The sequence below is a fragment of the Nansenia antarctica genome (assembly GCF_963989245.1).
Source record: "Nansenia antarctica genome assembly, chromosome: 6".
NCBI lineage: Eukaryota > Metazoa > Chordata > Actinopteri > Argentiniformes > Microstomatidae > Nansenia > Nansenia antarctica.
This window is the reverse complement of record NC_137676.1, coordinates 4,874,279-4,894,435: the sequence shown is the minus strand read 5'-3', so window position 1 is coordinate 4,894,435 and position 20,157 is coordinate 4,874,279. Positions and strand designations below refer to the sequence as shown.

Genomic DNA, 20,157 nt, shown 5'->3' with positions numbered 1-20,157 from the left:
CCATCTTAACTCGATTACACCCACCCCTTTAAACTCACAAACAGCACAGCAACAACATAGCAACACCACAGCAACACCATAGCAACACCACAGCAAGTGAGTTTGGCCATCTCAACTTGCTTCCGTTCGGGTGGCAGGATCAATGATATCCTACTACATGGGAGAGGCAGCACAGGAGTCTAGGCTCCCACACCAACAGGCTTGCGAAGAGCTTCTTCCCTGCAGCTGTCAAACTGCTGAACTCAAGATCCCGGCGATAGCCTTGCCCCCCAATACCTCTACCCCCCCACCCAGACCCCTCCTCCCCAACAGGATATTGCACCCCCCCCCCCTCCGCACCCCCAAAACCACTCAGGACTTCAACTACATAATGTATTGATATCCATTGCTCTTGTTGGGCGGCTGTGGCGCAGGAGGTAGAGCAAGGTCGGCGGTTCGACCCCCGGCCGGCCGCATGTCAAGGTGTCCTTGGGCAAGACACTGAACCCCAAATTGCTCCCAATGAGCCATTTTTTGTTATGTACATATAGTACTGCACATATCTTACTGAACTGAACTACACCTTTACCCTTGTCTCTATATATCATACTGTACATATATCTGTGCAAGTTAACTTCTCTGGTGATGCCAAACTGCGTTTCGTTGTCTGTACTTTGTACTCTGTCAATGACAAATAAATTGAGTCTGAATCTGAATCTGATATCCTCAGCAGATGTGAAATTGAATGACTACTCAGCGTGTCGGACCGATGATTTGTATCCCTCTTCCAGTATAAAGATATATTATCCAGTGTGCCCTCCCTATAATATATAGTATAATATAATGCCTAGAAGACATTATATTGACCTTGTCTCAGGGTTGCCAACTGTCGCTTTCACCTTCAGCCTCACACTCTCACGCTGCCCAGTCAATTCCCACGCCAAAACATTACTATTAAGTTCGCTATATAATATAAAGATACACTTGCTATTGAGAGAGCCACACAAGAACACGGATGGGGGCATTGATATCCATGTTAACTCAGAACAATGTTGTCAGTTACACTTAACGGGGGCTGTAGAGTGCCCCCTAACGCATGGGTATAACAAGGCATACTGTTGGCAATATCCATTGCATACATAACAACTACGACAGCGACAGACATTAATGGCCGAACGCCCCCCCCTTCTCCTCCCCCCCCACCCAGTATGCGAGTTGAGGGGGGATGGCATCCCCCCTGAAATAAAAACGGTCAATATCATCCCCCTTCTAAAACTGCCATCCCCCCCTTTCCATCCCTTATGTCATTTTATCAATGACCGTGGTATTACTGCTATTTAGTTTTTGCGCCCATTGAGTAAAATACTGTGGGCGAGGGGGCTGAAGTCACTGACACTGTGGGGATGCTAAAATTGTCCCCATATGATAAAATCCACCATCCCCCCCTGATTTTCTTTTACAACTTGAGTACTGCTCCCCCCCCCCCTCTCCAGAGATTTTCTCAGAAGGCAACTACTACTACGGCTAACCAAAGTCTCAGTCCAGCCAGGTATCCAAAGTTGGCAACCCTGACTTGTCTTTACCCACAGACGGTTGTATATGACGACAGATAAACGTTGGCTCGGAGCTGAGCCCCGATGAGTCTGGCAAGAGACACAAGATAGATAGATCATTACATGATTACCGTCAGCTTTCAGAGTTGTTTTTTTTTAACATCGCCAGGTTAATCGTGTATGGCGAATAGAGACGATGTGAATTGGGCACTCACTATAATGAGCGTCATTTAAATCAAATCCACCCATTTTTGCGCAATTAAATATGCAAACAACAACATTTAAATAATGCATGATCCTGATGGCGTCGCGATTTGCCAGGCTGCGCTGTTTGGTGTGCTTGTCAGCCACGGCGGGTGGTTTGTGAATGAGACACATTTTTTACTGTTTGAACGTCTCAAAATCTCTGCAATCCTTTAGTGAATTTGCCCCTAAATGTATTGGCGTGCTTCAATTCCAGCGCGTTGGCAAAGTGCGTTTCTTGCTTCAAAATATCTTAGTGCCTTACAATCACGGCAGTTATAAACATGATACTTCCGTGGTTGGCATTTCTGCTAACCAACTGCTAATTCCAACAAGACAAAATACCGTAATAAGACATTATCTGTGTCAACCCAGGAGATAATAACAACAAAGAAAGCGTTCAACCAATCCAATACCGTAGCATTTCCACATTTCTCTGTGGTATATGAGATGCTTCACTGTGATGCCCTCTCTGTGACCTCCGCGTTGCGCAGCATACAGAAAGCGCTTATAGGATCTCTCCAGATGTTTCCACCGGATCATTCCGTGTGACTGATCTCTGATCTACAAAACGGTGTATTGTTTTAGTCAACATCTGGAGACCCCCAGGGTGCTGTAGTCTCACGTTGGGGGGGAAAAGTGGTGTGTAATCCACAAACACCAACGTGTGGTGCATATCAGCAGCACAAAGGACTCTATGGATGGAGTATGATGTGTGTGTGTGTGTGTGTGTGTGTGTGTGTGTGTGTGTGGGTGGGTGGTGGAGGTGGGGTGGCAGAGAGAGAAACAATCCACCACCACTGCACTGAGTAACCATGTAGCGGAATGAAATCGTCCTCCCAGTCCCATACATTCAACTTCCCCCTCAGCCAAACTGACTGGCTGCGGATCCAAGACAATTTGTCTTTTGAGAGCTCGGAATGAAGTGCTACTCTGTCATCTCTAACAGGACATTTGCCAGGGCTTCAACCGGGCTGCTGACTGGCTGGCTGTCTGGGGACTCTTTCATTGTGCATATGCACTTGGATAACAAAGTTCTGTGAGGGTGCAGGGGCACACCAAGTGAGCCAGGTCAACCTTGGATTAATGATATCTCTGGCTGGGCTGTGGAAAGCCCTCCCTTTCCCCTTTCAAATCAGAGTCCCTCTGCAGCAAAGGCACATTAACTTCTCTGGAAGAGGTCATTTGCATTTCTCGCTCACTCCCTGTCCCCCCCACCCTCTCTCGCCCGACATCAAGGCTGAGAGTTGAAAGTGTGTGGCGTGATAATAAATTCACATCTGTCCAGTTCATGGATAATAGAGCTCTCGCCCTTGACCGTGATCAATAGTTCAAGCGGTTTCCCCTGGAGATATTGTTGGATTTGTATGTTTACGTCAGTGTGAAAAGGGATGTTCTCTCTCGTCTAGTGGATAATGCAGCTTACTCAGACGCTAATGAATATCAGACCGAAGCCCAGCCTCACAATCCTGGTCTATTATAAATCTAATTTCTGTGGCAGTGCATTCAGAGGGAAAAAAAATAATATATGTCGGATAATGGCTATACTGCCACATCTGACAGAAGAGTCTAGCCTATTCTTATTCCGAAATGGCAGTTTAAGGGAGAAAAATGTGGACCCGCTATCCGAGGCTGGTGTCGGCTATGGGTAGGGGTGGGCTCAGCCCACGCAAATGTGCGTCTTGCCCACCCAATGAAAAAGTATGTTTCCTTTTTCTGAATTGTTTATATTCCTGGGGCGTGTTTGAATGTTTAATCAAACTTTAATCATATCTGTGTTTGGTTTAGGTCCATATACTGTGTCTATGTACTTAGCGCTGCCCAGAGCCTTGCTTCCCCCCCCCACCCTGTCGGCCTTGCTATCACTACCGCTAACACCACATCCCTCCTCCACCTCCCATTGGCTTGCTACCACTACACCCCCCCCGCCCCCCCCCTTTGGCCTTGCTACCAATTCCCACCCCCCACCCCCGTCGGTCTTGCTACCACTAACCCCCAATCCACCCCTACCCCCACCCTCCGTCAGCCCTGCTTCCACTAACCCCCTCCCCAACTTGAACCAGAAACTTGAAACTGAAACCATCGTGGGTATTGCGACCGCTACCCCTCACACACCCCCACCCCTATCGTGAGCATTGCAACCCGCCCCCCCCCCCACCACCCCTATCGTGAGCATTGCAACCCCCCCCCCCCCCCCCCCCCCCACCCCTATCATGAGTATTGCGACCACTCCCCTCCCCCCCCCCCCACACACACCCCACCCACCACCGGCCCACCCAAGGTGTTGGTTCTGGCGCCGGTGGGGTCTGGCGCTGGGCCTACCGTTATCTCCAACTCATGCTCTGTTCTGGCAGCGACGTTGAAAAATCACCTTTGGCAGTCATCTTGCTTTTGAGGTGCTGGGTTAGGTTTTGTTTGGACGATCAGTGCCAGACAAAGAGAGAGACGGAGCAAGAGAAAAACGAGAACGAGAGAGAGAGAGCTGCTGACCCCCGTACCAGCAGGGTTTGAGCACCACTGTGTCTCCCAGGGAGAAATAAATTAGGTTTTCACTTTCGCGATCATGACAGTTTGATGAACATGCCATTGACAAGCACGGCGGTTTAATAAAATCCTCCCCTGCTATCTGCCTTTATTAAAAGATCAGCGGGCAAAGTCCATTCTTATCTGGACTGAAAAACATTAAGGGAACAATAAACTCTTCATTGAATATCCTATAATGATATAGATTTACTTCAACAAAGGCTTGCAAACGATCTGCAGTATCTCTGTCTTAATTGGCCAAACAAGAACCATACTGGATAATAATAATAATAATAATAATAATAATAATAATAATAGTGAGACAGAACCACCATCTATAGAGACGAAAAAAGCTTTAATGTCGAGTCAACAGTAACAGAGACGGAAAGAAAAGGATAACTCTGCAATCTGTCCTCTAAAGGGCAATTTAAGAACACTGAAACAACGTTCAGGACCCCAGGTCTTCCATCAGGTCTGCTCTCTAGCTGTTCATAAAACCAGAAGCGAGCATATCTAGAGAAGTTAACCCACTTTAGAAGCCAAACCGTGGACGCTCCCTGTTGAATTGACATTGGCTTCGCATCGTATCACAGCTGTTGACCCTCTCATTCACAATCTGTGTTTGCTCCCAATGGCTAGAGCCCTGTCAATATCAAAAAACCTCTGATATTTGAATTGCACGGTGCGCATCGATTTGGAACTGGTTACTGGAACATTTGAGCTTGGACCACACACTAGACTCAGGTTCGTCCTCCAAAAATTGCCTCAATAACAAAGTCATAACACGACATGGCAAAATAAACGAGAAATATGTCCAACTCCTCGCTATCAAAGTGCGAATAAGAGGCCAATATTTTATGCAGTGGGTTGCTCTTAGACGTTTGTTGTAAAATGGCCATTTAGCATTTATGGCACCTTGCCGCCTACACGCGATACAGGCTTAAGAGCTCATGAGGAATGGTGAGAAAGGGCCCCCTTCATTTGTGAGCAGCGGCGTCGCTGAGATCGCGCCAACTCACTCCTACCCGCTGCAAATGTCGGGAAGCCGTCCCTCATTTATAATGCATTAAACATCCTGGAGAGTGTGAGGGCTGACTTGCAGTGAGACTTAACCCTTCGCTCCCTTTATACAGCCCTTCTCCGATTCAGCCTCCCACGCAGGGTACCTATGTCGGAGGGGTTGGGGAGGCGGGGGGGGGTAGGCGGGAGTGTGTCGGGGGGGGGGGGGCGGGGGGGGGGGAGGAGGCAGGGAACCTTCTGTTGGAAGGCCCCACTGATGGTTCACAATTGACAATTAACGCTGATGTCAAAGTGTCAATCTGGGCTGATTTCCACTGAGTCACCGAGCAATCTGAAACACTTACAGAGGAAAGAGGGTGCTCCCGGAGAGAGGGGTGAGATCAGAGCCAATTATTCAGCACACGCGTTTTCTCTCTCTCTCAATGTCAAAGGCAGGCGCTGCATAATTCAATCACTCCTAGATGGCAGAGACTCTCAGACAGGAAGAGGAAAGGTGGTCGGACCCTTGCAAGAGTTCACGTGACTGCATTACTTACCCAGAAAATGAAGTTGTCCTGCATGCCTGTACATAATTTGGGACATTTAGGGGGAAAGGGTCTGGCAGAGCTGGATGTCATAGTATTAACAAGAAACAGTGGATCGCGTGGGCGGATGGGAGCTCTTGAGGCAACACATTCCACATGCTAATCCCTTGCATATCCGCCTCACTTAAATATATCAGTGTTTGTTCACGCCATCAAACATTTTTGGAGAACAAAACCAATAATAGGCACCGTGATTTATTAGAAATGCCCTGACTGCTTTCAGATTCAACTGCCTGCATAGATACTGTAGGCCTGTCCTAATACACAACACTCACATGTACACTGTGAGGCTCAGGAATGGCGTCAAACACTGGGATGCGTTCCTCCATACCAAAATGTTAATCTACATAGAGTATTACTGCTTTAAAACACTTTGAACACTTTGGAAGACACATCCCTCTCCTAGCCGGACTTTTTCTGAAACTGATAGTTTTTTTTACATGTTAGGATTGTTAGGATTTCAAAATCACAATTGGCGCGTTGGCCTGTCAGCTCCTGTGTGTGTGTGTGTGTGTGTGTAAATGTAACATTTTATGCCTCTATAACCATTAATATGTTATATTCAATATGTAAGCCCTAAAAAATAAATGACTTCTTGAGTTCTGACTCAACACAGCCAATGCATTTTGCTTTGTCAAATTGAATGATTACGCTGTTAAACTGTAAAACTAAATTAGAAATGTTTAAAATTCTGGGGCACTTAGGTGGCGTAGTGGATTAAGCGCTGACCATGTACCGCAGGGCTCGCGGTTCGATTCCAGCCGCGGACATATCCTGCATGTCATCCCTTCTCTCTCTCACCCATCCTTCCTGTCATAATCTCCACTATATCTGTCATTAAAAAGAAAAATATGAGTGGGACTGCCCCACTCAGAAAAAAATACTTTAAAAAAAAGAAGAAATGTTTAAAATTCAAATGACGGCAACAAACTTTACTGTGGTGACGATGAGTATTGCTGAGAGCACAGCACTCCCAGTGTTATTGGGAAGAACAGTGTAAGCTGCTTTCCAAATAGAGAGCTTACACTCAGAAGCCAGTTATTAAGGCGTTAAATGTGTTATTAGGGTGAGTTAATGAGTTATTAGGCTGTAAATGCTTTAAAAACTATCCCTAATGTGAAATCATGCAACATTATTTGAAATAGTTGCATAGTGCTTGCACGGTTGGCAAATTGTATTTGCTGGTTTTTTACACCTGATTTGTGTAATTGTGGGTGTAATATCTCTTGATTAATGTACTCTATCTAGCTATGCCTCTATCCTACAATTACAATCATGACTACCCTCATCGCATAGTAGAAACAGAGACACTCCACGTATTGATTAATTCCTAGTATCACACAGCGATATCAGACAAGTTCACTCTTAATTGGTTTTCAATAGGAGCACGTTTTCTCTATAGTCCAATGAGTGCCTTATGTTGTCCAATTATTATTAAAAAATGTTTTGGGGGGGCTGTATTTCTCAGGACAGAAACCACCACAATATATCACAAAGTAAATACTTAAAGCATTGGTTTGTTGTATAAACTCACTTTCGAGTGTATAAAAGCAATAATGCCCTCGAGGAAGTGATTTATTGTCAGTATGGTCGGGGGTTTGTCGACCATCCGCTGCCTGTCTACCAGTGACAATGTTGACAATAAATCATGGCCTCTCTGCCATTATTACTAAGTCTGAAGCAATGATGGTCAAGATCTGTAGGGTAGGATTTAATGACTGCTACTGGGACACAATGTACAGGTCACTCTGTATGTTACTCTAGGTTATCTGCTTACAATTCAGCATGACTAGTATTTTGAAACATTTATGGGGAAATATTAAGAGAAAAAACCTATTTTGTCAGCACTTAGTTTTTAAGTAGCCTACTTTAAAAAAAAAAAAACATCACAAACCAGGATGTGGGTTATACAACCAAACTGTAGATGTCAACTCTCTTGTGTTGCTATCTTTACTCAGTATTTGGTCAGTAGGCTCTAGCCAGCTGCTGCCTGTCAGCTAGTTTTGACACAGTCATGATTGGCCAACATTGAGTTACCAGCAATGTTGCTTTGTCGTAAGCTTGAAACAGCTTGTTGTTGTTAAACACTGATAGTACACAGTTCGCTGGTGGGAGAACGCTAGCTATATGTTGTGTGGAGCTGTCATGGCAACGGCGTTCGAAAGACATTGTGACATCACCCGGACACATTTTGGCACCCGGACAGTATTTACCATGAGAGAGCCACTGATGATGCTCACTTGCTAGTTAAATCAATGCCAAATGAAGCTAGGCAGTAGCTACAAACAATTGATGTGAATTATTTGTTCATAGCGACTTGTTATTAATAAATCATGCAATGTTGAATCACTTCGTCCCTTATGAAAATGAATTGCTGTGCTTATGAAAGGAGAGGCTACTTTACTTGGAGTGCCTTATTGTAGATGTCATACTGTAGGTACCCATTCATTCTGCTGAGCTACAAACACTTCATATTAAAGTGACATTTTATCAGCTACGAATGTACAAACTCATTAATTGATGATGGTAACTCATTCATAAAAGGTTAACGGTGTTACACTTCACATTCAAGGCCCGCTAAAGTGGCCACATCATTTCTGGGTAAATGTATGTTACATACTTTAATTGTTATGTCTTCAATTAAAATGCAAATTTGTCTTGTGAGCCTTTCGTTTGGAGCTGGCTGTAAATGTTGAGCAATTCTTAAGCGGTCTACACTCTACACTACAGTGTCTCTTATGTGGATTTATGCAGCATTCCTGTTGGATGCTATTAGCCTACACTAGTTTGGTGAGTTACTTTTAAGATGGCTTTGTAGCATTCTTTCGCCACTCTTCTAAGATAAGTTAGTGTTTATCTAGTTTGCAAAATACGACACTGTGCGAGCTCAAACAACAAGATAACTTAAGCTACATCATGGTCTTACCCAGGGTTGCCAGATGAGATTGACAATTTCCAGCCTAAACACAGTCTAAAAAACGCTGAATCCATCCAAAACCAGCCCAAAACTTATATTTTCAGAAAACCACTAATTACTATGAATGAATGGTCTTTATTGTCATTGATATAGTACAGGTACCAAACAACGAAATTTGGGAGGGGGGGCTCCCCTGGTGCTAGAAAAAAAACTAAAAACTAAAAACAAGAAGGGAAAAGAGCTGGTTTACATAAATAATTGGGCAGGTGCCCATCTCCTGCACCTAAACTGTATGTCTGTTGCCAATGATGTTTGTAATAAAATAAAATAAAAACTGCACATTGTATGTAGCTACTAGGCTGTGTGTTTTAACTTCACGCATGTTGTACTTTGTATGTACTTTCAGGCACTGACATTTTGATACTGCCTAAATGCTATTTATCCAGCCCAACCGCCCATATACTTTTTTTTCCGGCCCAGTGTGATCAGAAGTAGCCCATTCGGCGGTAAACCCGCCCCTTCTGATAACCCTGGTCTTACCTTTGTATTCTGAGCAGTCTTGTGCATTTTACCACAACATTCTAAATGGCCAGTTTCATCTAGTCTGGGCTGAGATTTATTCACTACCGGCAGGGAGGTGACAATCTTGTGCACTGCTAGTGCCTGCGACGATGATGACATCTGTACTGATCTTCACAGTACTTTATGCAAAGACGTGTGTTGAATCGGTGTCTCGGTTTGGTGCCAGGCAATCATCCCCACAATTCAAGGAAACCACTTTGCAACCTTTGACAATGATGTGGCAGGATTTCACATCAGTGTTAGCTCTCAAAGGATGTATTAAGTACATTTACAGGAAACAGCATTAATAACTCCTGATTGCAAAACTCCCTATTAGGCAAGCATCAAGTGAATATCAAACAAACTAAACTAATGCGCAAACTGTTTGTAAAGGGTTTATTAATTGCACTTTGCACACCTATCGTTTCTGTCATTCCAATAAAGTTGGATGTATGAGAGTTGTAAGACCAGCCTAGAGGTTAGAGAGGCCGGCTAGCAATCAGAAGGTCTCTGGTTCGATCCCCACAGGAGGGAGCTGCATTGTGAGCTGGTGACTGGAGGGTTCATGCAGGCATCATATCTATAGTACCTACCACTGCCGTTGTGCTCTTGAGCAAGGCACCTAATTGCTCCAGGATGTGTTTTGACAATGGTTGACCCTGTGTGCCTAGAGCCAAAACTACATTTCGTTGTACTGTTTTTGCAATGGCAAAAAGGTTTAATCTAATCTAAGTGAGAGACAGAAAAATTGTAACCTAAACTCAGATGGTACTTTGCCAGTAGTGCACCTCCTTCTTCCTCAAGGAGGAATATGTCAAGCCATGAAAGGGGCGGCTGAGCATTAGAAACATAAAGTATAGCAGCATCTGTTCAGTTTGGCTACTTCATCTCCTCTTGGCTGCGTTTCCGTTAAATCAGAGGGCTTGACTGTGCATGGCTGTCACCAGGCATCAGCATTTAAATCCAGATTTAACACTTGGGGAGGCGGATTCATTTTTACCCGCTTTATCGAGAGTCAATATAGAGTAATGGTGAGATTATTGGATTGCCATGGTAACCAGTGGGAAAAAGTCCCTCTCTCTCTCTATCTCTCTCTCTCCTCTTGAAGAGCCTCTATTGAACGCCTCTACAAGTCAGAGGTCACAACAAGTCACGTTAAGGCCGTTGTTTCACGTTTTGTTTCACCTCTTTACAAAACAGATGCTGAAGCACTTGAGCCACTTAACATACATCTTATGTGTGTTCACTTTGCTTTGCTTTACTTTACCTAACCTTACCTCCTTTAACCTCTCCGGCCTTGCAACAGGAAAAAAACAAGAGCAGAATTATCACCCGCATTTGATTATCTCTTCAATGTTTGGCAATGTTTTTAACTTTTACAAATTACTTGACATGTTTGTCTAACCTCTCGACTTCAGGACGAGATAACAAGACCTGAGCTATCAGCAGCAGGTCTCGACTGCAGGTTTAATCATCTCATATCCATAATGAACCTGACAGGCCCATCTGCGAGGCTACGAGGACTGCAGCGAGCACAATCACCGGGAACAATCACCCAGCATCTGGACGCACCACGACTGTAAATCTACACACCGCGGCCACTTCATCATGCTGCACTGGCTGTGTACCGTGCAGTACAGCAGAGGCTAGTGTGTCTGCTAACATACTAACCTGCCCTGATTGCTGACATACTAACCTGCCCTGGTTGCTAACATACTAACCTGCCCTGGTTGTTAACATACTAACCTGCCCTGGTTGTTAACATACTAACCTGCCCTGGTTGTTAACATGCTAACCTGCCCTGGTTGTTAACATACTAACCTGCCCTGGTTGCTAACATGCTAACCTGCCCTGGTTGCTAACATGCTAACCTGCCCTGGTAGCTCCAACGCAGCACTGTGAGTCAGGGCTGCCAAGTTTCACCAAAAGTTTGGAGTGAGATTTTTTGGCGGTGGAGCGACCCAAAACTGTGCACGTTTTGGCGGCAGCGGCCCCTCTCTCCCACCCAATTATTTGTGCTAGTTTCCTGCAATTTTACATGTTGTTCATAATAAACCAGCACAAGAAATGAAAATAATTAACATTTTATAAAACAAGACAAAATATGAAATCTTAATAAACAGCCTACAGACTCTAAAAGAAAATTGGGCCCCATCAACAGGACTCAGCCCCTTGGTCAGCAGCAGAAAGACATCATCATCTTATATACAGTGCATTGCTCATAGATGGCTATCATGTTATACAGTACATACCAGGGGTTTTCCTGGGTCAGAATGAGGCCTTGGTGGTTGATCTTGTGCGCGCGTAGCGCGGCCACATTTTTTTTGAGGGACCCCCAATTGTTGTATTGTAAATTGCAATTACTATTTATTATTACTATTGTAGGAGCTAGATATGGTCCTGTGATACGTGTTGTAATTCACTGTGTGGGCATGGGGTGGCGCTGTCACAATACCTGAGGCAGGTATATCAGGTAGCACATTTGTTGTTGTTGTCGTCAGGTGTTGACCCCGGAAAGGCAAATAGGTTTGACCGCAAGGGCGCTAAGTTTGTTATTGTTATTACCAGTGATTAAGCCATTGATGGCACATAGTAACACAATAAATGTTTATTATGCAGCAAACCAACGACTACGGATCTTATATAACACACGGCTAACACTCTGCTACAGGCTAACAGTTTACAGCCCTCTCCCAATAGACAGGATTACGGAATAAACGGACCTTGAGCATCATTTAAATTTCACGGCAAAACCTCCTCAGAGAGACAAGAAAATAGTCTGAACCGTCCCTTTAAGCATTTGGGAATGCATATTTTCAATAACTAGCATTCAAGAATTGTAAAGAAAGATTGTGGGGAAACAAAAACATGGTCAGACACACAGACACTGCCTGGGCTCCATAGTTTTATATTCTCTGTTGGCCCTTTTCTACAATGGCCCTTTTAGACAAACAGTAACAGTAGCCTAACAGTAGAGCTCAGACCTAGCGAGTGTCTGGGGATGTTGAGGTGTTGGTTGGTTGTATTCTGGGTGGGATGATTGAGGGCTCACACTGACCTGACATGCCTGCTGTGGGAGATAGCAGAGACAACGGGGGACCTCCATCCGTCCCTCTGTCCCCCCCTCCCTCCCTCCTTCCCTCCCCTACCCCGGCCACCAACAGTGGTTTTGTTTCATCAGCAATACTGAGCACTACTGTCTGCGTACCTTGCCCTGAGGCGAGCAAGTCTGTGCAAGACTCGTTTTTTTCCCCCGTTTGTTGTGAATGCATAGAAATAGTAGAAACTTTCCTCTCTCACTTTTGCTTCGGCTCTAACTAAAGTAGTGTCATCTTTCTCTATCCATGTTCTCTAGCGGCAGATTCATCATACTCCAATGACTGTTGTGCTCTACCCTAAAGTACAATATCGTTTTTTCTTTTCTTTTCTCATCAACTCTGACGCAACCATTAGAGTCATGATGATAACCGTCTGTTTTTGAGAAGCAAAATCAAACAATCGTGTTTGTCATACAGTAGATTGCCCACCGTGAGCCCATACAGCAATGAGAATAAGCCAGTTTAAAGCCATGAGGGTAATCAGAGGAGGCTTAATCAGCCACCTCTGTGAATAAAAAATAAAAAGTTATATCTTTGCACTCAATAACATTTCAGGACCCTCCTTATATCACATATCCTAGATATGTGCGTTCTACCACCCAGTATCCTTACATTTTCAAAATCACATCAGGATATAAAGCTATTTTGCAGTTTTTCTGTGTAAGAAGCAGGCTAATTTACAAGCGGCCAACTGGTGGTTGTTGTGTGTAAATAGCAGATTATCATTGTAAAAGAGGGCGGCTCTTTTAGTAGGTAAAAAGGCATGGCTGTTCTCGTGTTAATCAGCAACCAGCACTTGACGCCATTGACTTTGGGAAAAACAGAAGTGTGACAGAAAACATCAGCGTAGGATAGGATGTGAGTCATGATGAGTGGCAGCATAGCATGTGGCAGAAAACATAAAGATAATGTGTCGCCGTTTTCAATTTCAGAAGTGTGGCAGTTTTCCATCTTGATGCGCCATATGTTCAAAGACATTCTCCACAGAGAATGAGCTGAACTATGTGCATTGGACGCATTGGGCAATCGTTCATAAAGCCCACAATTGTCTTGAGATGTGCTGTATGTTAATACGGTTTAGTGATCAAGGTGTTCCACTGGATCTTTGGTCGCTCTATTCGGATATTGCGTAATTGTATGACATTTTATGTAAATGTAGCCAATAAGGAAAAGTGAATTAACATAGTGCTAGCTCATACATCGTTAAACATGACACTTCGTTTTATGAGTACCTGTGTAGCCCATTTAAGAAGCCCTGTCTCCTAGTTGATTTAATAAAACGGTAAATAAAATGTGCATGATTCGTGTGTTAGCAGCATGGAAAAGCCTCCCATAAAAATGACATATTGCTCTGCTGCCCGAAATATTTCAAAAGGACAGCCATTTACGTTGATAACGTTTAAGCCCTAAAAATGACCTACAACATACCCTTGCACTTATGGTTATTTCATCGTGCTATCGTATAACCACTAGCAGGCAGTAAGAACTATTCAAAAGCTGTCTACAGAGATTAAAACGAATAGCAGCATGCTATTTTGAAACAACAAACAGTAAAACAAAACGTTTTATAGCTTTTTATCACAACAGATCAGAGAAATGGAGAAACCGATAGAGGTCAGAGAAATAAGAGAAATGGAGGCGGGGGGGCTTACCTGGTGTCTCCCCGTATGGCTTTGGTGGTTTGACGGTCTCTCCCAAGGTGACGCTGGCCTTGGTGGTGGTCAGCCTCCTCGGGTGCGGGGTGGTAACCACCGCGAACGTCCTTTGGGGGATCTTGGTGGTGGTGGTGGTCGCCGTGGTGGAGGTCAAGGCCTTGGTGGACAGGGTGGAGTTGGACGCCGTCCCCTTCCCGTCGCCGTCGAAGCTGTCCTCCGTCCCCGTGGGTCCCCAGTCGATAAATCCCGCCACGGTGGTGGTCCTGCCGTCCTGGGACTTGTCGTAGCCGTCCCATTTGAGCTGCCTCCGCGCCCTCAGTAACAACCTCACCGCGTCTAGTTTGCTGCTCCCCCCCCGCCCCCTCCCGGAAAGACCCGCCGCCGCCACCACCGGTGCAAACGAAGCCCTCGCCACGGCCGCCGCCACCTTGGTCGATGAGTATTTCAACCGGCACTCCTTACACGGCTGTCCTTTAAGCGCCGGCCTCCTGTGCTTCTGACCCCCCCTGACCTTTGGCCCCCCCAACCCCCCCCCTCCGCCTCTGCTGTCCGGCGGAGGGACGGGGTTGAGCCGACGTGCCAGCGGGCTCACAGTCCGCCAGTGGAGCATGCTGGGAGTGTCCCAGAGGGGCGGCGAGCGAGGCCGGGGGCGAGGCACAGATCTGGGGATGAGCTTGATCCCCAGGCCCTGACTGAGGGGGCTACAGAGGGAGAAGTCCAGGGTGAGGTGCGTCATGGCCAGGAGGATCCACACCCGGCGCCCTAGAGAGCACCCCGGTCGTAGAGCAGACATCGGACTGGAGAGAGAAAGGGTGGGGGTGGGGGAACCATTTTAGTTTTGGCACTTTTGCATGTTCAAAACAAGAGACCAAATATCAAAGATCAAATTCAAAATAAGAAATGTTCTTGAAATGTTCTAGAAGTTCTAAGATTGGGTTGCTAAGAGGATAAGAATGTACCAGCTCAGACAATCATCAAGCATCATTATACAACAGTTAGTTCCGACCAAGTAATTTGATTGGACAAGAGGCATTCCATGAGTGCCGATATACAGTATAACAGCACTGGGACTTTTAACTATATGTATCACTCCGCCGCACAGGTGTTCTATTAAATGACCGTTAATTAGACTACCGGTACATTAACAGTCGTTATCTATCAGATTATCTATCAGTGTGTTGGTTTCATACAAAGATGGATATATTTCCAAATATAACATTTGAGTTAAATTATGAATGGTCATCAGAAGAGGACGAATGTGTTTTACAGATCTGAAAGACTCGGCCTGCAGCCTCGTACCTCCGACCGAATCACAGCCGTGCTGATATTCAGTATAACAGCACTCCCTCTCGTGTGATATTGCTGCATTAAGGATTGATGAACTTGGGCATCTTTAGAACTATTTTCATGGATCAAAACTTAGGCTTTTTGATGAAAAGGTATGGAGATATATTATCTTAAATAATATATCTACCATGGTACAACTCACTGTGAATGGACACATACAATTCTGTGAAGAAATTAAAACAAAACCACAGACTATTATAATCATAAAAATATCAAAATAAAACAAATGTCCTTGAAATGTTCTTGGAATGTTCTAGAAGTTCTAATATATTGAACTGTTCTATGACATTGCTAAAGCTAAAGCTACACACTGTTGTGGCCCAGGCTACCTACTTGGCAGAACTCTTTGATGAAATATTGATGGACTCGGGTGCACATCTGTATTCCACACCGACTTCGGCTTTAGCTCCCGGCAAAGTTCTCTGCTCTCTGGCTAACTTAAGGTCTGGCAAGCTGAATACAATAATAATTAGTTTGGCGGAGCACCTTAAGTTACAAAGGTCAAACGCAAAATAAATGTTGGAATACATTTTACAAGATTATGGCTTTAACCTCTATTGCGTTCTGCTGTCAAAAGCATCAAGGTTTTATCCTTGATTTTTACTGGTTTATTTAATTCCAGCTATGATTAAATATGGAGGGACAAGGTCAGGCCTGGCTGATCGTAATATTCAGCATAATCACTTTGTATAGACTGTGAGGTATATTTTAATGCATTGGTTATGCAGTGAGATTAAGCTGAGATGTGTCATACCATGTCAGAATCGGAAATTGCTCAATGTGGATATGATATTGCAAAACATTACCATAAATATAATCATGAATACATCGCATGTGATGAAACATGTAACATTGATGTTATCAGCATCATCAAAACAGTATTTACTACTATTACAATTGTGTACATTTTGACCTTCAGTACATCAAGTATTGTTTCAGTTAAATCATCATCATTATCAAAACTGCCCTCATAATATAGCCTACACGTATCCCAAGCATTGTCTAGCTCGCTACATTTCAACCGATGTAAGCTGTCCTTACATTTTACACATGTAACATGTTACCATGTTTCTCAGTGCGATCCGAATCCCCACCGCTTTTTTATTACCCAGACTGCAACACAGATAAGAATTGATCTGCAGAGTGCAACCTTCTAAAGCCCCTGCTACAAAGCAAAACTATTGATTCCCAAAGGAACAACCTCATCATGTGGTATCTCTAATCTGTATTGTCCTTGGTCAATTTAAGCCCACACCAAGGAGTCATCTGGAGGTATGGCAGAACAATGGAGGTATTGGAGTGAATGGGTTCACTACCCTAAGGGGAGGACAATGGGTTCCTAAGAGGATAAGAATGTACCAGCTCAGACACTATAACAAGCATCATTAGCATTAATTGCTGCATTAAGGATTGATGAACTTGGGGATCTTTAGAACTATTTCTCATGGATCAAAACAGATTTTTGATTTAAAAAGGTATGGAGATGTATTATCTTAAATAATATATCTATCATGGTACAACTGAACACATGCAATTCTGTGAAGAAATTCAAACAAATCCACAGACTATGTATGCAACATATGTAGTACTGAAATGATTGGATATATCACAGCAATGATTTTATCTGTAACTGGAAAATGTGTGTCACTGCGCTTGTTTTATTCACACATCATGACCTTTGATTGCAAATGTAAGAGAATGTATTCACACATCTGTAGCCATAGTTACAAATCTATTAAAAATGATGTTACAGATCAAGAGGTGTTTGTGTGGGGATAGTAATTTGATAAAATATATTTGTGCTTTTTGTTTACGGATCATGGTACACATTGTGAGTTGTACTCTATATTTATTTACGATCAAATCACATAAATGATTATGTGATGACCCCAATGAAAAAATTAGTCTGGCAGATAATATTCCGTAAAAAGGGAGTTGAATGGCACGGTAAGATATTGCTTCAAAAGAGCAAACTATAGAGTTTAAATGGGAAAGGCAGTTTGCTAAAGTACTTGTGCAAATGATGAAAACCAAAACCAAGTTTTCCCACACACACAGGAACAGGTGGGTTAGGGTTAGAGGAGTTATACTGCAGGTAGGGGCCTACACGTTTTTCTTGACCATGTGACCTTACCAGGAACAATTCAGAACCAATTGTGTGGTAATCCTGTGGGGTAATGGCTGATTTGGCTGGGTCACAGACCAGACTGTGAATGTGCACTTCCCCTAAAAGCACACTTAAAGCTGACTATATATAGTCTCATCCAGGGACAGAATTGTTGTTTTCTCTCCGATAAGGGAAGCGGTTCTTAACCGTGCTGAATAATATTGATTCTGGCAGGGAGATCGGGGATAACACCTCTACTGCCCTGTCAAAAAGTGCCATGGAATGTTTAATGACCACCTTGGATCAGCATCTGACTCACTGCTCTATCGGATCCACTAAAAGGCCACGGCACAGCGTTTTGTTCTAAATGGGCGCAACATGGGTGTGACATCATGGGGTAGAACAGGGTTGTTGTGGGCCTATAAGCTAATGAGATCTGGCTACCCTACCCTAGCCACCTCAACTGGCCTAGTGGGTTGGGGGTAGTTAAGTCGATGTACTGTGCAGTTATCATAACATCCTCTGTGAAAGCGGTGAGGTCATTGTACAAGGAGATTAAAGTAAAGTGGACGACACGATGTAAAGCAGTGTGATGAATGCTCCTGCATTACGTCGTTAGCTTTCGATTCGGTGCCAGCGTCGAGGAACGAATGGGTGACTGAATTAACAGTGAATTACATTTTTCCCGGTAACTGCGTTGTTTTTCATATGGGGGATGTGTTAAAATGTAGATAGACAGATAGCACCTAAGCCAGCCTATCTTAGTAAATGATGAAAGCTAGGGGTGGGCATCGACGATCGATAATTGATCGATAAGGATCTTGGTCGATCACAAAATAAAACATTTGGTCGATCACAAAATTTTTTTTTTTTTTTTGGTTTTGTGATCGACCAAATGTTTTATTTTGTGATCGACCAAGATCCTTATCGATCAATTATCGATCGTCGATGCCCACCCCTAGATGAAAGCCATGAAAGGAGAAAACCCCCTCACTCTTATTAAAGACCACGATGTCTCTGCCACTGAGCTGGCATTGACATTCAAGCTTGACATTTAACCTCCCCCCCCCCCCCTCCTCTCTGCTCCCAATTACCATGATACATGCAGATGGCCCCGTGGGATCATGGGAAATGGAAATCGTCCTTTGGATCTTATTGATCTCATACCAAAAAACAGAGGAGGGAAAAAGACACAATTACCCAAAGAGGGAGAACCACATTCATATGCACTGCTTACTGACGGAAACCGGCAGCGGATAAGTTGATTGTAAACAATATGCATTATTCAGAACGTCTACAGGCATCCAGCAGTTCTTATCTATGCCTGGATCGCAATACACCAGGCCCATTCTGCAGCCGAAGTCATACAGGGAATGAAATTACTTTCTGAAGCTACAGAGCGACCCATTAATTAGTGTGTCCGTTCGCCCGGAGGACCTGGGCTTGAAGGTCAGGTAAAGACTCCCCTGAATGGCGATTGCTGCATTGCTGGGTTCACAGACAGAGGCAAATTAAGAGAGAGCCGCAAGCATAGAAGCAGACACAGACAGACAGACAGACAGACAGACAGACAGACCGACAGACGCACACACATCATAGAACAGGAGATCATGTTATGGCTGTAGCCTGAAGTAAATCAAATGATGTCATGCACAGCGAAATGCACACTTTCATCGACAGAGAAAGACATTTCCTTTCTCTACTGTGCCGCCCAGTAAACGTTGTCCAATCAATCACGTCACGTGATGTTTCACCTCCAGAGGTTACATCATCAAAACAATTAGCTTCTTCCTACTTGCTGGTATAGGCCTAGTACTTATGATATTATAAAATAGCATAGCAAGTTGTTTCGATTATGATGATAAAAACTCAAATAAAACACCCAAAACAATGGGATCACCACACCTCTCTTGATATTACACTTCCATTTTCAACTTATGTTGAGATCAGATATGTATTAAAGGACAGACTCTCACAATATAATGTGATCTGGCAACCTCTCATATCACACCGTACACATATAAGCTCCTAAGTTATAACACACACTTAGACTGTTTCAATCTTATTTAGTGACTAAATGAGTAAGTGAAGGATAGGGGACAAGGAAACAGCGGAGGCTTGGGAAAATAGGGAAGGGTACGGGGTAGATAAAGGTGGAGAACTACGGCTCTTATCTTTTGTTTATTCTTCATTCTTCCTTTCTCTCTTTTTTTTTTTTATACTGTTACCAAGTATATGTGAGGATACGTGAATATATTTTTGTATCTCTTTCGTATAAATGGAAATGAGCGTTGATACAACAACATGAGGCAACAGGGGTATACTGTGGAGCAGGAGGTAGAGCTGCCGTCTAATGATCGCAAGGTTGGCAGATCGGCGGTTCGAGCCCCGGCTGACCACTTGTCAAAGTGTCCTTGGGCAAGACACTGAACCCCAAATTGCTCCCAGTGAGCGGGCTGACGACTTGCATGGTAGCTTGCCGCCATTGGTGTGTGAATGGGAGGCCGTTGTCAAGCGCTTTGGATGAAGGCTCTATATAAGTGCAGTCCATTTACAACATAACGTATGTT

The 20,157-nt window shown here is 44.1% G+C and overlaps 1 protein-coding gene across 1 annotated transcript in view; it reads right to left on the bottom strand.

The window, feature by feature from the left end:
- Window positions 1-20,157, bottom strand: part of ajap1 (adherens junctions associated protein 1) — a gene marked incomplete at both ends in the record, with an annotated part of 43,782 nt that overhangs the window by 4,065 nt on the left and 19,560 nt on the right. Inside the window, one exon of the mRNA XM_080533653.1 lies at window positions 14,131-14,930. Coding sequence (XP_080389779.1) covers window positions 14,131-14,930 — 800 coding nt within the window. The remainder of the gene's footprint in view (window positions 1-14,130; window positions 14,931-20,157) is intronic.